Raw genomic sequence first — 16,231 nt, forward strand, 5'->3', positions numbered from 1 at the left:
CCCAAACCACGCGGAGCCGCAGTATAAGGACTAAAGAGCCGCAGGTTGCCGACCCCTGGCCTAGACCCAAGCAGTTCAGCTGCTTCATTTGGCAGAGCCAAATCAAGTACTAAGTCCTTTAGTTGTGTTTGAGTGAATAACTGGGGAGCAGATAAGCTACTGGATTTGGATGTATAGTGAAGTATCCATCAGCGAAGCGAATGACATCTGGATCATGTTTACAATTGCCACTTTTGAAAAAACAACAACAAAAAACTCAAACTCAAAATATTTTTTGAAGTCACCAACCAAAATTAGTAAAGACCAGGTGTTAGATTTCATGCTGCAAATATGATGCAGGGTGATGTTATTTATAGCAGCTGCCCTGTAAACACATTCTTCCACATATGCAGTGGATATTCACCCACCATGCTAAACAACTTGGTCTGTTTATCCATGCTTATGTTTACAGACATAATGATGTGGATGGATATCATTACTAGGTTTATAGAAAGTACACAAATACATTGCTCTGATATGAAAGTACACCTAATTAGTTTAATAGTTTTTTTTAAAAGATTTTACATAGACATGTTTCACTGAGATGACCTGTTTTTGGTTACTTTTCTCAGGCTGCTGGTGCTGTACTACAAAGACAGCCTCTCCTTGGTTGAAGCGAAGGTGTGGCTCAAGTAGATTTACTTATTGTGGTGACATAACTTGTACTACTGAGGTCGAATCAATCCAATGTCACTTCTTTTAGCTTTTTGTGTTACTTAGTTCATTCTAACTTTTAATGTTGCCAGTTGTTTGGCCACAAACTTACAGCTGGGCTAAAGAAATAAAAACAAGAAGCATAATTCTCATTGGCTCAAAGAGGAAATGTTAATTTTTCACACATTCATAACCTTACACATGTGATCAGAGTTCATAACAAATATTGGTAAGTTTGAATTTTCTTTTTCTTAAAAGTTTTAAAAGCTCTGTGGTTGCCACTGCCTGTTTTGTGCTCACTTACTCACTCCGGTTTATACAGCATAGTACAAAGACAGGACACAAATGTAAACTATACCATACTGTTTCCAGTATGGTAGGCTTCAACACTAATTAGACCGATCCGATGTTAATATATTTTGGTACGTTTTTCCGAGCCTTTAAAAAGCCTTTTCAAAATACCTTCATCTCAAAAATTAAAAAGCATCTCACATAAATTTTACAATATAAAAATTTCACAATACATTTTGTGTATTTGTTCCGCTAAACAGCATTTTTAAAAAAAAAGTTTTTTTAACAATCACGTGACGCTTATTATGCTGAGGGATTTCCGGTGCAGGGGTCCAGGGGTGCAGCTCTGTGGGCTTGTTTCTCTAAAAACGAAACTTGAAACTGATCGAGGATACCGTGTGCAGCATAGCAGGAAACGACACATACCTTAGCGGGCTTGAATCACAGGCGGCACTTTTGTTTGTATGCCTGCAGGGACTGTTTTCCGTCGGTATTTCTCCAAGGTAAGATAACTGCCTTACCATATTTTGTAGATCTAATAGTTTTTGTCTCGCTTGTTGTTTGAAATCACGTCTTCTTTGCGGGTATACGTAACTCGTTTGGGGTAACTTCATACTGTGCAGAAAATGTCGATTATTGTACTTTTATGTAAGAGTTAGCCTACGTGTTTAGTGAGTCAGAGATTGAAAGCACGTGACCTCCTCACGGAGTTAGTTAACTGCTCTGGTCAGGTCTGACAGCATAGCTAATATCTTTTGTGAGGTCGCATCTGTTTAAAAAAAACAATTCCAGAAAGATTAATGGCTTAAGCAGTGAGAGGCGAAAAACTAATAAATAAATAATAAAACGCAGTTTACGTGTGGACAAAAGGTGCAAACGCAAGGTAGGTGAGCGTGCATCGTAAAGTTAGTTGAGCGTGCAACGTAAAATTAGGTGAGCGTGCAACGTAAAGTTTGAATTGAGTGCGAATCGAAGCGGGTGCTCTCCAATCATTAAAAGTAACAAAGTCATTGAACACATTTATACAGTTACCTTTACGTTTATCAATCATATATCACAGATTTACAATTTTTTGTAGTACTATGCTAAAAAGCAACTACAGAGCGAAAGTCTGGGTCAAGCCCCGAGGCGACGGCAAGAACAAAGGAACCCTCGAAGCGTTAAAGCTAGCTTTGTAAGGGAATATAACGGAAAAGTATGAAACGAAAATGTTTTCTTTGTTGACTTTGTTCGCAGTGCAATTTATTTGTTGCCGGATTGTAAGATGAAAGTAGACACAATTTCGGGCTCCCACATTTTGTCCGAAACTTTACATTAACAAGTTTGTTTGTTTTTTACTGTTATTCAAATGCAACCGTGGAAATAACGAATAGAACAAAAGTCATTCATTCTTACCTTATATTAATCGTGGTGCAGGCCAGTGCAGTGCATGAACTGATGCCTTCTCCGGTCAATTCCGCTGAGAGTAAATCTAATGTCCCGCTCTACTGTACAAGACAATGGTTACCTGAAGGGATGTACCACTGTGAGAGGGGGGGCTATGGAATAGTCCAAGTGGTAGCAGCTTTAATTTCCCGCTCAACCATAAATCAATGTGTCTGTGAAGGTTCTCAGTCATCCAGGTCATCGTAGTCAAAGGAGCTTGCAAAGAAAAGCGTCTGGACTTCTTTAAGTTACTTGAAGACGTTTCACCTCTCATCCGAGAGGCTTCTTCAGTTCTAAGGTCAAATGGTGGAGAGTCCCAGATATAACCCTAGTGGGAGTGTCCCCCCACAGAGGGACAAAAGGACCCCCTGATGATCCTCTAATCGCCTGAGCCAAGGTGTGGAACTGGGTGTGGGTCCCAATCAGCCAGAGTTTCAGGTGAGTTCATTGTGAAACCTGGCCCCACCTTATCATGCGAATTCCTGAGGTCAGATGGCCCAGGGTGTGAGTGGGCGTTAAGGCGTCTGGGAAGGGATCTCAAAACTGGATTATAGATGGCAGAGAGTTGGTGTCGTAAACCACCGCCTCTGTTCAAAGATGGTCGCTCACAGTGGACATAGATGGCTTCTTTCACTCCTCTTTCAAACCATCTGTCCTCTCTGTCCAAAATGTGAACATTGGCATCCTCGAAAGAGTGTCCTTTATCCTTAAGATGCAGATGGACAGCTGAATCTTGTCCTGTGGAGGTGGCTCTTCTGTGTTGTGCCATGCGCTTGTGAAGTGGCTGTTTGGTCTCTCCAATGTAGAGGTCTGGGCATTCCTCGCTGCACTGTACGGCATACACCACATTGTTAAGTCTGTGTTTTGGCGTTTTGTCTTTCGGGTGAACCAGTTGTTGTCTGAGTGTGTTGCTGGGTCTGAAGTACACCGGGATGTCATGCTTGGAGAAAACCCTCCTGAGTTTCTCTGATACACCGGCTACATAGGGGATGACAATGTTGTTGCGCCTGTCCTTCTTATCCTCCCTCGCTGGTGTCTGATCTTCTTTTCTGTGCCTCTTTGCTGACTTTAAAAACGCCCATTTAGGATAGCTGCACGTTTTGAGTGCTTCCTTTACATGTGTGTGTTCCTTCTTTTTCCCTTCAGGCTTAGAGGGAACATGTTCTGCCCGGTGGTGTAGGGTCCTAATTACTCCAAGTTTGTGTTCCAGAGGGTGATGGGAGTCAAACAGGAGGTACTGGTCCGTGTGTGTGGGCTTCCGGTAAACTTCGATGTTGAGGTTGCCGTTCTCTTCAATGTGCACAGCGCAGTCCAGGAAAGGCAAACAGTCATCCTTCGTGTCTTCCCTGGTGAACTTGATGTTTTTATCCACAGCGTTGATGTGCGCAGTGAAGGATTCCACTTCTTGTGTCTTGATTTTGACCCAGGTGTCGTCTACATATCTGTACCAGTGGCTGGGTACTCTTCCTTTGAAAGAGCCAAGAGCCTTCCTTTCCACTTCCTCCATGTAAAGGTTGGCTACAATAGGTGACACGGGGGAGCCCATGGCACAGCCATGTTTTTGTCTGTAATAGCCTTCGTTGTATTTGAAATATGTGGTGGTGAGGCAGAGGTCTAACAGTGTGCAAATCTGATCGGGTGTGAAATTGGTCCTGTCCTCCAAGGAGCTGTCTTCTTGTAGTCGTTTTCTGACAGTCTCCACTGCCTCCGTGGTGGGTATGCAAGTGAAGAGAGAGACTACATCAAAGGACACTATTGTTTCATCTGGATCCAGGGTAAGTTTCTGGACCTTGTCAGTGAAGTCGGTGGAGTTCTTGATGTGGTGTGGGGTGTTCCCCACGAGAGGAGCAAGGATGGTAGCAAGGTGTTTTGCAATGTTATAAGTGGCTGAGTTTATGCTACTCACTATGGGTCTGAGTGGGACCGCTTCCTTGTGGATTTTTGGAAGTCCGTAAATGCAGGGTATGGCATCCCCTGGGTAAAGGCGGTGATAAGTAAGGCGGTCAATGATTTTGTCCTTTTCCAAGTCTTGAAGGCAAGCTATAACTTTCTTTTTGTAGCTGCTTGTGGGGTCTCGCTTTAAGGCTTCGTAGGTATTGTTGTCACTGAGGAGAGTAGTGATCTTTGTATGGTAGTCTGTAGTGTTTAGGACCACGGTGCATCTTCCCTTATCCGCTGGTAAAACAGTGATGTTGTGGTCTTTGCTCAGGGAAGCGACGGCCTTCTTTTCCTGTATTGTGAGGTTGGACGGAGGGACTTTGGCACTGGAGAGGGTGGCTGAGACTTTCATCCTGATTTGCTCTGCTTCTGTCTGTGATAATTTATTAATCCGAATGGCAGATTCTGTGGCTGTGATGAGGTCCACTATGGGCAGCTGTTGTGGAGAAATGGCAAAATTGAGACCTTTGGCTAATACTCTCTTTTCAGGTTCAGTGAGATTCCTGTCTGAAAAGTTCTTAACCCATTTCTCCTGACTGTCTTCAGGTGTGTTTTCTTCTATGGGTTGTGTAGGTTCAGATTCAGAATGAGGAGTGTGTGTTTTTGAAAGCAAGGTGTGAAATTTCCTGCGTTGTCTTTCTTTTCCTTTCGAGTGTTGGGCCCGCTGAGCCTTGTCCACAAACTTGTAAACCTCTTCTAAGATTGGAGAGGGTAGAAGAGTTTCCAGTTCCTGCAGAGTCTGGCTGATCTTGATCTGGAGGGCATCTATAGTGAAATGGACCTGTCTTATCCTTTCACTTAAAAGGTGATTTTGCGCTCTCTGTAGAATCAAGTCTGCTCTGTATCCCCTGACAGTGGATCCAAGGCGCAGGCTCTTGGGAACAACTCTGGTTTGTCTGCATCTTAGGTTGAAACGGAGATGGTTCCTATAATCCGCTAGTTTCCTTGATTCCCTTTCATACTCCCGCACCAGTTGAAGGGTGTTCCTCCCAAAATGTACGGCAATATGTCTGTGAAGGTTCTCAGTCATCCAAGATGACTGAGACCCCACAAGCAGCTACAAAAAGAAAGTTACAGCTTGCCTTCAAGACTTGGAAAAGGACAAAATCATTGACCGCCTTACTTATCACCGCCTTTACCCAGGGGATGCCATACCCTGCATTTACGGACTTCCAAAAATCCACAAGGAAGCTGTCCCACTCAGACCCATAGTGAGTAGCATAAACTCAGCCACTTATAACATTGCAAAACACCTTGCTACCATCCTTGCTCCTCTCGTGGGGAACACCCCACACCACATCAAGAACTCCACCGACTTCACTGACAAGGTCCAGAAACTTACCCTGGATCCAGATGAAACAATAGTGTCCTTTGATGTAGTCTCTCTCTTCACTTGCATACCCACCACGGAGGCAGTGGAGACTGTCAGAAAACGACTACAAGAAGACAGCTCCTTGGAGGACAGGACCAATTTCACACCCGATTAGATTTGCACACTGTTAGACCTCTGCCTCACCACCACATATTTCAAATACAACGAAGGCTATTACAGACAAAAACATGGCTGTGCCATGGGCTCCCCCGTGTCACCTATTGTAGCCAACCTTTACATGGAGGAAGTGGAAAGGAAGGCTCTTGGCTCTTTCAAAGGAAGAGTACCCAGCCACTGGTACAGATATGTAGACGACACCTGGGTCAAAATCAAGACACAAGAAGTGGAATCCTTCACTGCGCACATCAACGCTGTGGATAAAAACATCAAGTTCACCAGGGAAGACACGAAGGATGACTGTTTGCCTTTCCTGGACTGCGCTGTGCACATTGAAGAGAACGGCAACCTCAACATCGAAGTTTACCGGAAGCCCACACACACGGACCAGTACCTCCTGTTTGACTCCCATCACCCTCTGGAACACAAACTTGGAGTAATTAGGACCCTACACCACCGGGCAGAACATGTTCCCTCTAAGCCTGAAGGGAAAAAGAAGGAACACACACATGTAAAGGAAGCACTCAAAACGTGCGGCTATCCTAAATGGGCGTTTTTAAAGTCAGCAAAGAGGCACAGAAAAGAAGATCAGACACCAGCGAGGGAGGATAAGAAGGACAGGCGCAACAACATTGTCATCCCCTATGTAGCCGGTGTATCAGAGAAACTCAGGAGGGTTTTCTCCAAGCATGACATCCCGGTGCATTTCAGACCCAGCAAAAACTAGTTCACCCGAAAGACAAAACTCCTAAACACAAACTTAACAATGTGGTGTATGCTGTACATTGTAGCGAGGAATGCCCAGACCTCTACATCGCAGAGACCAAACAGCCACTTCACAAGCGCATGGCACAACACAGAAGAGCCACCTCCACGGGACAAGACTCAGCTGTCCATCTGCATCTAAAGGACAAAGGCCACTCTTTCGAGGATGCCAATGTTCACATTTTGGACAGAGAGGACAGATGATTTGAAAGAGGAGTGAAAGAAGCCATCTATGTCCACTGTGAGCGACCATCTTCGAACAGAGGTGGTGGTTTACGACACCAACTGTCTACCATCTATAATCCAGTTTTAAGATCCCTTCCCAGACGCCTTAACGCCCACTCACATCCTGGGCCATCTGACCTCAGGAAATCACATGATAGGGTGGGGCCAGGTTTCACAATGAGCTCACCCGAAACCCTGGCTGATTGTAACCCACACCCGCTTTCACACCTTGGCTCATGTGATTAGGTAGAAGATCATCAGGGGGTCCTTTGTCCCTCTTTGGGGGGAAACTCCCACTGGGTTTAAATCTGGGACTCTCCACCATTTGACCTTAGAACTGAAGAAGCTTCTCGGATGAGAGGTGAAACGTCTTCAAGCAACTCAAAGAAGTCCAGACGCTTTTCTTTCCAAGCTCCTTAGACTATCAATGGAAATCAAATTTAACAACCCATTGAGGACTGGATTTGGTGTCACACTCAAAATTTAATTGAATAAACACACTACAGGCTGATCCAACTTTGATGTAATGTCCTTAAAACACGAGGCTCAGTAGTGTGTGTGTGTGACCTCCACGTGCCTCGGCATGCTCCTGATAAGGATAAGATATTCTACACTGATTTGATTGACAATCAGTGTTGCTTCCTAAGTGGACAGTTTGATTTCACAGAGGTGTGACCAAGGTTATTATCGTTAACGAAAACTAACGAAATAACGAAAACTAGAAGTGAAAAAACATTTTCGTTAACGGAAATAAAAATAAAAACAAAAAAAGGAAAACTAACTAAAACTATAATGAGTGTTCACAAAACTAACTAAAATTAACTGAATTTATAGCAAAAATGTGTTTAGTTTTCATTGATGTGTGCGTGTCATACAGTAGTCAAGGGTGAAAATGAAGTTTAGTTTACAGATTTTTTTTCTTGCTGTGTCTCATTATGCCAGCAGGTGGCAAGTACGTTAGTCGAGTCGTCTGTGTTGCTGCTCCGTCCACGCGCAGAATCATGTCAGGAAAAGTCGGGAGCCAGAGTCCAATTTGGGATTACTTTGAATATGACTGTGTTTTGGATAAAGCAAGTGTCTTGTAGTGGAAAGAGACAAATTATGAGGGACATTTCTAAAGGGAAAAAAATCCCACAAACCTTAAAGTGCACTTGAAAAGTTCACACAAGAAGGCTAACCTAGCTTACCTTGAGAAGGTAAGGGAGCACACTCAACCCTCATCCCCAGAAAACAGAAGCTAACCCCAGGCAAGGCAGCGTGATGCATCCCGAGACAACAGGACTGGGATATCTACATAACTGTGTGAGTCAATTGCCTTCAAAAAGTTTATCAATTCACTTGAACCAAAATTACGAACACCCGGTGCTGCGAGAGTTAATAGTCTCATTGGGGCCAAGATATACATTTTATAGTTGCCTGGTATCAATGGTTGTTCATCTGCCTTTATTTATTTAAAGAACCCATAGGTGGGAATGTGAGTTGCGTGTTAGCCCTGCGACAGACAGGCGACCTGTCCAGGGTGCAGTATGGTAGCTGGAATAGCAACATACCCAAGGATGAGCAGAATGACTGATATGATGAAACTGGATTATCCAATTAACCTATGCCCACAAGCTGCATGTCTTTGGACGGTGGGAGGAAGCCGGAGTACCCGGAGGGAACCCACGCAAACACGGGGAGAACATGCAAACATCCACACAGAAAGACCCCAGCCTGATGGTGGAATTGAACTCAGGACCTTCTTGCTGTGCGGCAACAGTGCTAACCACCGTGCTGCCCTTGAAACTGGGATTTTGTTACACTTAATTATTGCAAACACAACTAAAACTATAACTGAAACTAATCAAAACTAAACTGAAACTAAGGATTTTAAAAAAAATAAAAACTAAACTAGCAAACAATTGGTAAAAACTAATTAAAACTGATATAAAATTGAAAATCTGAAGTCAAAACTAAATAAAAATAAAAACTAATGAAAATTGCAAAACTATTAAAACCCTGGGTGTGACTGACTTGGAGTTACATTGTGTTGTTTAAGTGTTCCCTGTATTTTTTGATCAGTGTATATTTTTTGATCATACAGATCATTGTATTACTGTTTTAGCTTAGCCTTGCTGTTTTTCCCTTTTTATCTCCTTGCTTCAGGTTGGTGTTTTGAACAAAAAATGCTTTAATAAAAAAGGACGTTTAAAATCAAGAAGAAAACTGTTATATTGTCAGCATTTCAATTAAAAATTGAATTTACGTCAATTCTCACACATTTAATATGTGTTTAACTGATTTTTTTTAATGCATAATCAAATATATGTTTTTTTGTGCTCTCACAGCTGAAATACCTCAGCAGTTACCAAGTGTTTCTGGGTGGACTGAATCTGAAGTAAGCACCTGGCTAAGATCGATTGGAATAAAGGAACATTACATAGAAAAACTCTCTGAAGAAGAAGTAGATGGACAAATCCTACTTGCACTGGATGAGGACTTTCTAAAAACAAAAATCTGCATGAAGTCAGGGCCTGCTCATTTGATTATTCAGAAAAGAGATGAGCTTATCAACTCCCAGCAAAAATGTCAAGAGAAGAAAAAAGCTACCGGTTCCAAAAGAACTGAGTTTGAGGAAAAGAAAAGTAAGAAATCAGTTCAATGTCTCAGAACAGTAAGTGATGGTCCTCCAGCACAAGCTACACAGAGCGATCAGGATGTCTTTGAGGAGAAACAAACTGCTCAGGAACAATGTGTGTTCATTTCAAAGCAAGACTGCCAACCACGGCCATTCGATCAAGAAGGGATTGATTTCTTATATGTAAAACACAGAATCCTGCAGCCTGAATCAGGTGCTTTTAATCTGATATCACCATGCCACGAATTCAAGTCTTTTGCTGTAGCTGCTACATTGGATCGCACAAGACTCCAAGCTAAGTTTACCAAAGAAGTTCTTAAATTTGCAACTGGTTGTATGAATATTAGATCAAATGGCACAATACACTTTGGTGTGATGGACAGCAAGGAGGATGGAGGATATGTGCATGGCGAGATAATTGGTATACCTGTGACAGACAAGGATATTTATATCGATGCTTTGAACAACATTGAAAAGAGTTTCTCGTCTGACAAAGAGCACATACACCAGTGTGTGCGACCGCCAAGGTTCATTGAGGTTATGGATCGACAAAGTACAGAAAAACGATATGTGGTAGAGGTTGACATTGTGCCATTAATAAGTATTGTCAAGAACAAAGTGTATGCAGTCCGTTTGCCAAACTTCAAAGAATCAACAAACAAAGTAGAGTTTGAGAAAGAGACGATTTTGCGAAGAGTGGGTTCAAAAACGGAGCCAGTGAGTGACAAGGACCTAAGTGACTTTTACCAAAGAGTCAAAGATCGTGATGCTCAAAGAGAAGAAGCAGAAAACAGTCATTTCCTTATTGCTCCAGAAATGTGTCAAGACCTTGGAAGAAAAACTCACCATGCTGATGACCAGTGGTAAGAAATTCATTGAAAAGGAAAAATGGTTCATACTCGTAACAAACAAATTCAAACCTGATGACCTTTGTAACATTGACTGGCTGATTAACATGAATATGTTCTGCGTGTTCGACTTTGACCCAGACTCAAAGATATCAGGTCTTTGCAGTAGATACCTTGAGTACCGTGCTGCAAACATGCATTTTCTGCAGAGCTACAAAATATCTCCTGGCACAACCATCAAAGAATTCACAAACCACCTGCATTTGTTTGACCAAACTAGTTGGATCTTTTGCAATGGGCGGACTGACTTCAAAGGAAATGAAACTCCATGTGATGAAATGACTTGGATCAAGACAAAAATTACTTTACTCCGAGAGTCTGTGTCTTTGATCTGTAAACAGATTTTGCCAAAAGGTACATTCCAGGTCATATTTCTGTTAGCATCACCAGTTGAGAAACCACTCTTGCACACCTTCTATGAGTTTTTCACAGACATGGAAGGTCATGAAGACATCATCTGCATCTGTGAATCAGAGAAAACCTTCCAGAAATGGCAAAGCTTTGCAGAGGGTTCATGTGGGAAAGAAGCTGTAGACAATTCCAGTGTTGTTGGAATGAAAATGAGTCACATTAATGCAACCCTGCAACATATACAACCTGTAAAAGTGTGTGTCACCAAACACTTGCCGGTCTTTGTGGGAGGGACATGTCTTCTCGAAACACAAGTAGAGGAACAGATGTACTCACTGGAGATTCTGACAGTTAATCATTGTAATGAAACATGCAAAGACTTCATCAATGAGGAAAAAGAAAACATTGAACACCAGTTCTACCGTGGTGGGAGAGTGACCTGGTTGAATTTCTGGCTTGCTGAGAACAAATATGCTGGAGAGGTCATTAAAAGAGATGCTTATCACGATACTTCCAAACTTCTCAAAGATGCCTTGAAATATAATGCAGACCAGACTCCAGTGAATATCATAAACATCTACCATCACCCAGGAAGTGGTGGAAGCACTGTGGCAAGACAAGTGCTGTGGAACAACAGAAAAAGTCTAAGGTGTGGAGTTGTGAAGCCCTCATATCCAGTTTCTGTTGTTGCACAACATGCAGTTGAACTAAGAGAATATGAAGAAAAGGATCCACAGAGATGTCTTCCTGTGCTGCTCCTCATTGAAGACTCAGACAAAGAATATCTAGATGATCTCAGGAATGAATTAGAGGTTGCCATTAATGTTAAGCAAATCCAGTATGGCACCCTGTGTTTCATTTTGCTGAGCTGCAGACGTTCCCATGATCCAGAGAAAAAATGCAAGGAGTCTCCTTTACAGAATGTGTCTGTCACTCATGAGCTATCTGATCAGGAAAAGAGAAAGTTTGCTGGAAAACGTCAGGCACTCGAGGAACAATATGAGCCCAAATTCATTCTGACATTTGTTTTGATGAGTGAAGGATTCAGTGAGGATTATGTTCATCAGTTTGTGAAACATCTGCTCCAAGACATTGACCGTCACTCTGTTGTCACTCGACTCATTCACTATGTAGCATTGCTGAACACATATGTTCAAAACTCTTTCATCTCTCAATCGCACTGTGAAGCTTTGCTCGCCTTAACAATTCACTTGGAGAGGTTTCGCCAGTACGAGTTTGAGAGATGCCTCAGCGATCAGGCTAAACTAGTCTTCTTACACCTTCGAGATGACAAGACACACATTGAATCAATCAGAATCATCCACCCACTTGTTGCAAAAGAAATTCTTCAACAACTTCTGGGTCCTCAACAAACCCAAAGTAGCTTGGCAATGGATTTGCTCAGTGAGGATGTGCTCTTCGAGCACAGATTTGGAAGGGATGAGTATCACACATTTTTGAGACAACTTTTCATTCGGAGATCCAGGATAAGCAAAGGAGATAAATATGATAGCCTTTTCTCTCCTTTCATTGAACATGTGTGTGGAAATGAGAAAAGCCCAGACAAAGCAATTGAGTTGCTCATAGAAGCGTTCCAGCGTTTCCATAATGATCCATTCTTTGCACAACAACTTGCTCGTCTTCATTACACTTATGAAAAGTTTGAAGAAGCTAAACACTGGGCAGAGACAGCAGCTAAACAGCTGCCCAACAACTCCTATATACTTGACACAAAGGGGCAGGTATATAGGAAATGGTTCCAAGCAAAATGCAAAACAATCGAAAATGTACGAAAGACAGCACAGAACACAGCAGATGCTGTAGAAACTGCACTGAAAGCACTTGAGTGTTTTCAGGAATCTGAAAGAGCAGCTGATGCTGAGATGGAAAATGTCAACACTTCAGGGTTTTTTGCTGAAGTTGAAGTTGGGTGCAGCCTGCTCAAACTGATCTCGTCATTGCAAGTGTTTGCAAATAGATCCAATGGCCATGCAGAATGTATGAAGTACCTATTAACAGATTACATTCCGGAAGAAGTTAAAGATGCTTGGGCACCATTTCATGACCGCTTGAAAAAGCTTCATAAGACAATGCAGGATGCATTGGAGTGGATCTCAGAGGACCTGAGTTACTTCCAGACAGACATTGGTGCAGATGAAGATGAGACGCTTGAGAGTCCAGAGGAGAAAATAAGCCATCCACTGATATGGCTGTCAAAAAAATCTGCTGAGTATGGAAAGTACTTCAGTGAAGCTTATTCTACCGCAGTCCTACAGCATAGTAAATCAATCCCAGCCAACCTCACACCTTTCCAAAAACGCATGATCATCTATCATCTTGGTGGTGGCAACATAACATCCATCCTCTCTAAGCTAATCGATCAGAAGGACGCAGTACGTCTTCTAGAGGGTATCCTCTCTCTCTACCCCAGCAATCCATTAAATGCCAAATTTGGTCAAAGGGATATTGTCAATTACATAGCGGCCCATATTTCTCTGAACTGTCTGTCACCACAAAATCAAAAGGTAGCTCCTCTGAAAGATCTGCAGGCACTTTGTTGTCAGTTCCCAGCTGTTAAAAGGAAATGTTTGCCAAGTGCCTTGTTCTTGCTTACATTGCTATTCTGGCCAGAGGATGACGACACAGAGCACGAGAAAGAAACCAAATATGAAATTGTTCAATCAGCAGTTGAACACCTTGACAAAGGTTATTGGACCAAGATGAAAGACATTCCTCAGCGAAAGAGAAGGCTTTACACCCATTTTTTTCTGGGTAGTGGGAATGGATTGGACAAGTTTGTCCACAAGAAAAAGTTTGAAAGAATCACCAAGTGGTTCTCAGTCTCTGAGAAACGTATGAAATGGTTTAGTGGTGAGGCATGGAAGATACCAGAAATTGCCACAATGCTGAAGCGGGTTTCTGGGTGGACTGAAGATGGAGTGGTTTATCTTGAAGGGCCTAAAAAAAGGAAGTTCCATATCCTGCCTCTGTATGTACCTTCAGTGCCTCATAGTAATGAAAACATCACCTTCTACCTGGGGTTCACATTCAGAGGTCCTGTTGCCTGCAACATCCTTGTGAAAAAGTAGTTGATTGTCAACTTGCTGAAGCTTGGGCCTAGAATCCAGCTTACTCCAAAGTGAAAGAAAAGATTGTGGATGATAACTGAAAAACCCACAAGCTTTAGACTGTTAGTCATGTGGTAAAAAAACAAACAAACTTAAAACATGATTATATTCGTGAACGTATTTAAGGGTATTTAAAAATACAACAGAACTTGCTTTTTTATATAACTTTGGCCTCACCCAGAAAGCACTTTGGGGTCATTTCAGCTTAAAATTATTATTTTTAAGTGTACTATATAAGAAAAAAATGATATATTTACTCTGAATTTACAAATTAATACAAATGTATTCCTTAGCCTGTTAAACGTATTTTCTTAGAGTTCTGGTTGTTTTTGAATTCCTCTGTTTTCCTGTTTGTACTTCTAGCTTAGAAGGATTGCAGTTCATACTTGGCTGACCATTTGTACACTTATTTTACAAGATGGCTTGTATATGTTTATGTAAGCAACCCTAACGTGCAACTATTCAGAACCCAATCCACTGAATCCATAGCAGTATCAATGGCTGTCTACTTGTGTTCCATTTCACATTATAAGTGTTCTTAAAATATGTAAAGAAAATAAAAAAAAATAAAAAATACATTAAAGTCTTTTTCCATTTATAATTTTCTGGTGTTGATTCTTTGACATTTCTTCTCAATTTGACATCTCCACTCTGGCTTAAAATAAAATTATGATTTAACATTGGAACAGCTGTCAGCTTTAATGTAGACTTAACTGGAAGATGAACTTCCATTACATCAGAGGGTGTGGGACCGATAACTCATGAAGTATGTAAAAAGTTTTAATTGTCTATTGCATGATGCTTAAATGCAAAAGTAATATGAAGAACCTTTCACCTTTGAGTAGTTAACTATCTTAGAAAAAACAAAAAGGGAGTAGTATAGTAGGGGCTTTGCTTGAGTACATGCAAAACTCCAGATCTTTGAAGAATTTTTAGGGAATCTGCTCTCCAGCCATTGTTTCAGACGTGGAAACTGCTGACAAAGTAGATCATAACCTCCTTACCAGAGATGGGCAGTAACGCGTTACTTGATTATGACAATGCAATTGAGTTACTGCAAAATCAATTTGGAAGAAATGATGTAGTAATCAGTGCACACATGTCAAAACTGCTGAACCTCACCCCTGTTAAAAATCCTCTGATGTGCATGCTCGGAGGCAGCTATATGATGAATGTGAAATTCAGATCAGAAGTTTAGAGTCATTGAGTGTAGTGTCAGAAAGCTACAGGAGCTTGTTATGCCCAATACTGATAAAGATGATTCCAGATGATATAGCTCTTGAGCCATCAGAGAAATGAAGATGAAGAGTGGAAAGTTTTGGAAATAGTCACATTCCTACAGAAGGAGGTTCACAGCAAGGAAAGAGCGCTGCAGATGACAAAACCATACACTCCACAAAAAACTGAAAATAAGTTTTCTCTATGTACTATACGCCTCACCATGCAGTGCTCAGAGAGGACAAAACCACCAAATTAAGAGTGGTTTTTGATGCGTGGTCCCATGAAGAAGGCTGTCCATCACTGAATGACTGCTTATTTACAGGGCCAAATTTGTGCTGCTCAGTGTTCACATTAGAATTAGGGAACATAAAATTGCCTTTCTAGCAGATGTAAAACAAGCATTTCTGCAAATACATCTTGCAGAAAAGGACGAGACAAAAGATGCAGTCAGGTTCTTGTGGTTCTCAGGTGTACTGAAAGGAGAAGTGAATGAACAACTGTACATTCAGAGGATGACAAGAGTGGTGTTTGGAGTTAGACATCGTAAACAATATGAAACAAACCAACCACAAGTTGTGAATACAATAACGGAGTCACTTTACGTAGATGACTTCATTTCAAGTACACGTTCAGTTGAAGAGGGTATCATAGAACAACAAATGTCAAAGAAATACTGGCAGCTGTTGCTATGGACCTCTACAAATTGACGACAAACTCAGCCGAACTGATGCAGAAATGGGAGGAGAGAACCTACTTATTGGCACCTGAGACAAATGGAATAGCATTAAAGGTACTTGGATTAATGTGGAGGCCAGAGGGACACTTTTGATCTTAGGGCACTAGTGAGGCTTCTAACAGAAAAGAAAGGAACCAAAATAAGTGTACTGCAGTCCTCAGCACACATTTATGATCTGCTTGGGTTTCTGAAACCCTTCACGATTATGGTCAAGAACATGTTCTAAGAAGGGTGGGAGAGCGGACTCTCCAGGGATGAAGAATTGCCACCAGATGTGGCCCAAGAATGGCAACGATGGTGTTAGAACTCACTCAGTTACATCGGCTCACCATACCAAGGTGGTACCAAACCAACATGCAACAAGAAAACAATGATGCATTGGAACTACATGTGTTCTGTGATGCCAGTGAAAAGGCATACAGCACTGTGGCCTATCTGCTAGGC

General features: G+C 41.8%; 1 protein-coding gene across 1 annotated transcript; it reads left to right on the top strand.

Moving 5' to 3' along the window:
- Positions 1–10,160: 10,160 nt before the first annotated feature.
- LOC146520133 (sterile alpha motif domain-containing protein 9-like) lies at positions 10,161–13,901 on the top strand. Its single transcript, XM_085157478.1, has one exon. It carries the CDS (start codon positions 10,210–10,212, stop codon positions 13,789–13,791), a length of 3,582 nt encoding a protein of 1,193 aa, XP_085013604.1. The 5' UTR covers positions 10,161–10,209; the 3' UTR covers positions 13,792–13,901.
- The last annotated feature ends 2,330 nt before the right edge of the window (positions 13,902–16,231 follow it).

The sequence above is a fragment of the Neolamprologus multifasciatus genome, chromosome 4 (genome assembly GCF_963576455.1).
Source record: "Neolamprologus multifasciatus chromosome 4, fNeoMul1.2, whole genome shotgun sequence".
Classification (NCBI taxonomy): Eukaryota; Metazoa; Chordata; class Actinopteri; order Cichliformes; family Cichlidae; genus Neolamprologus; species Neolamprologus multifasciatus.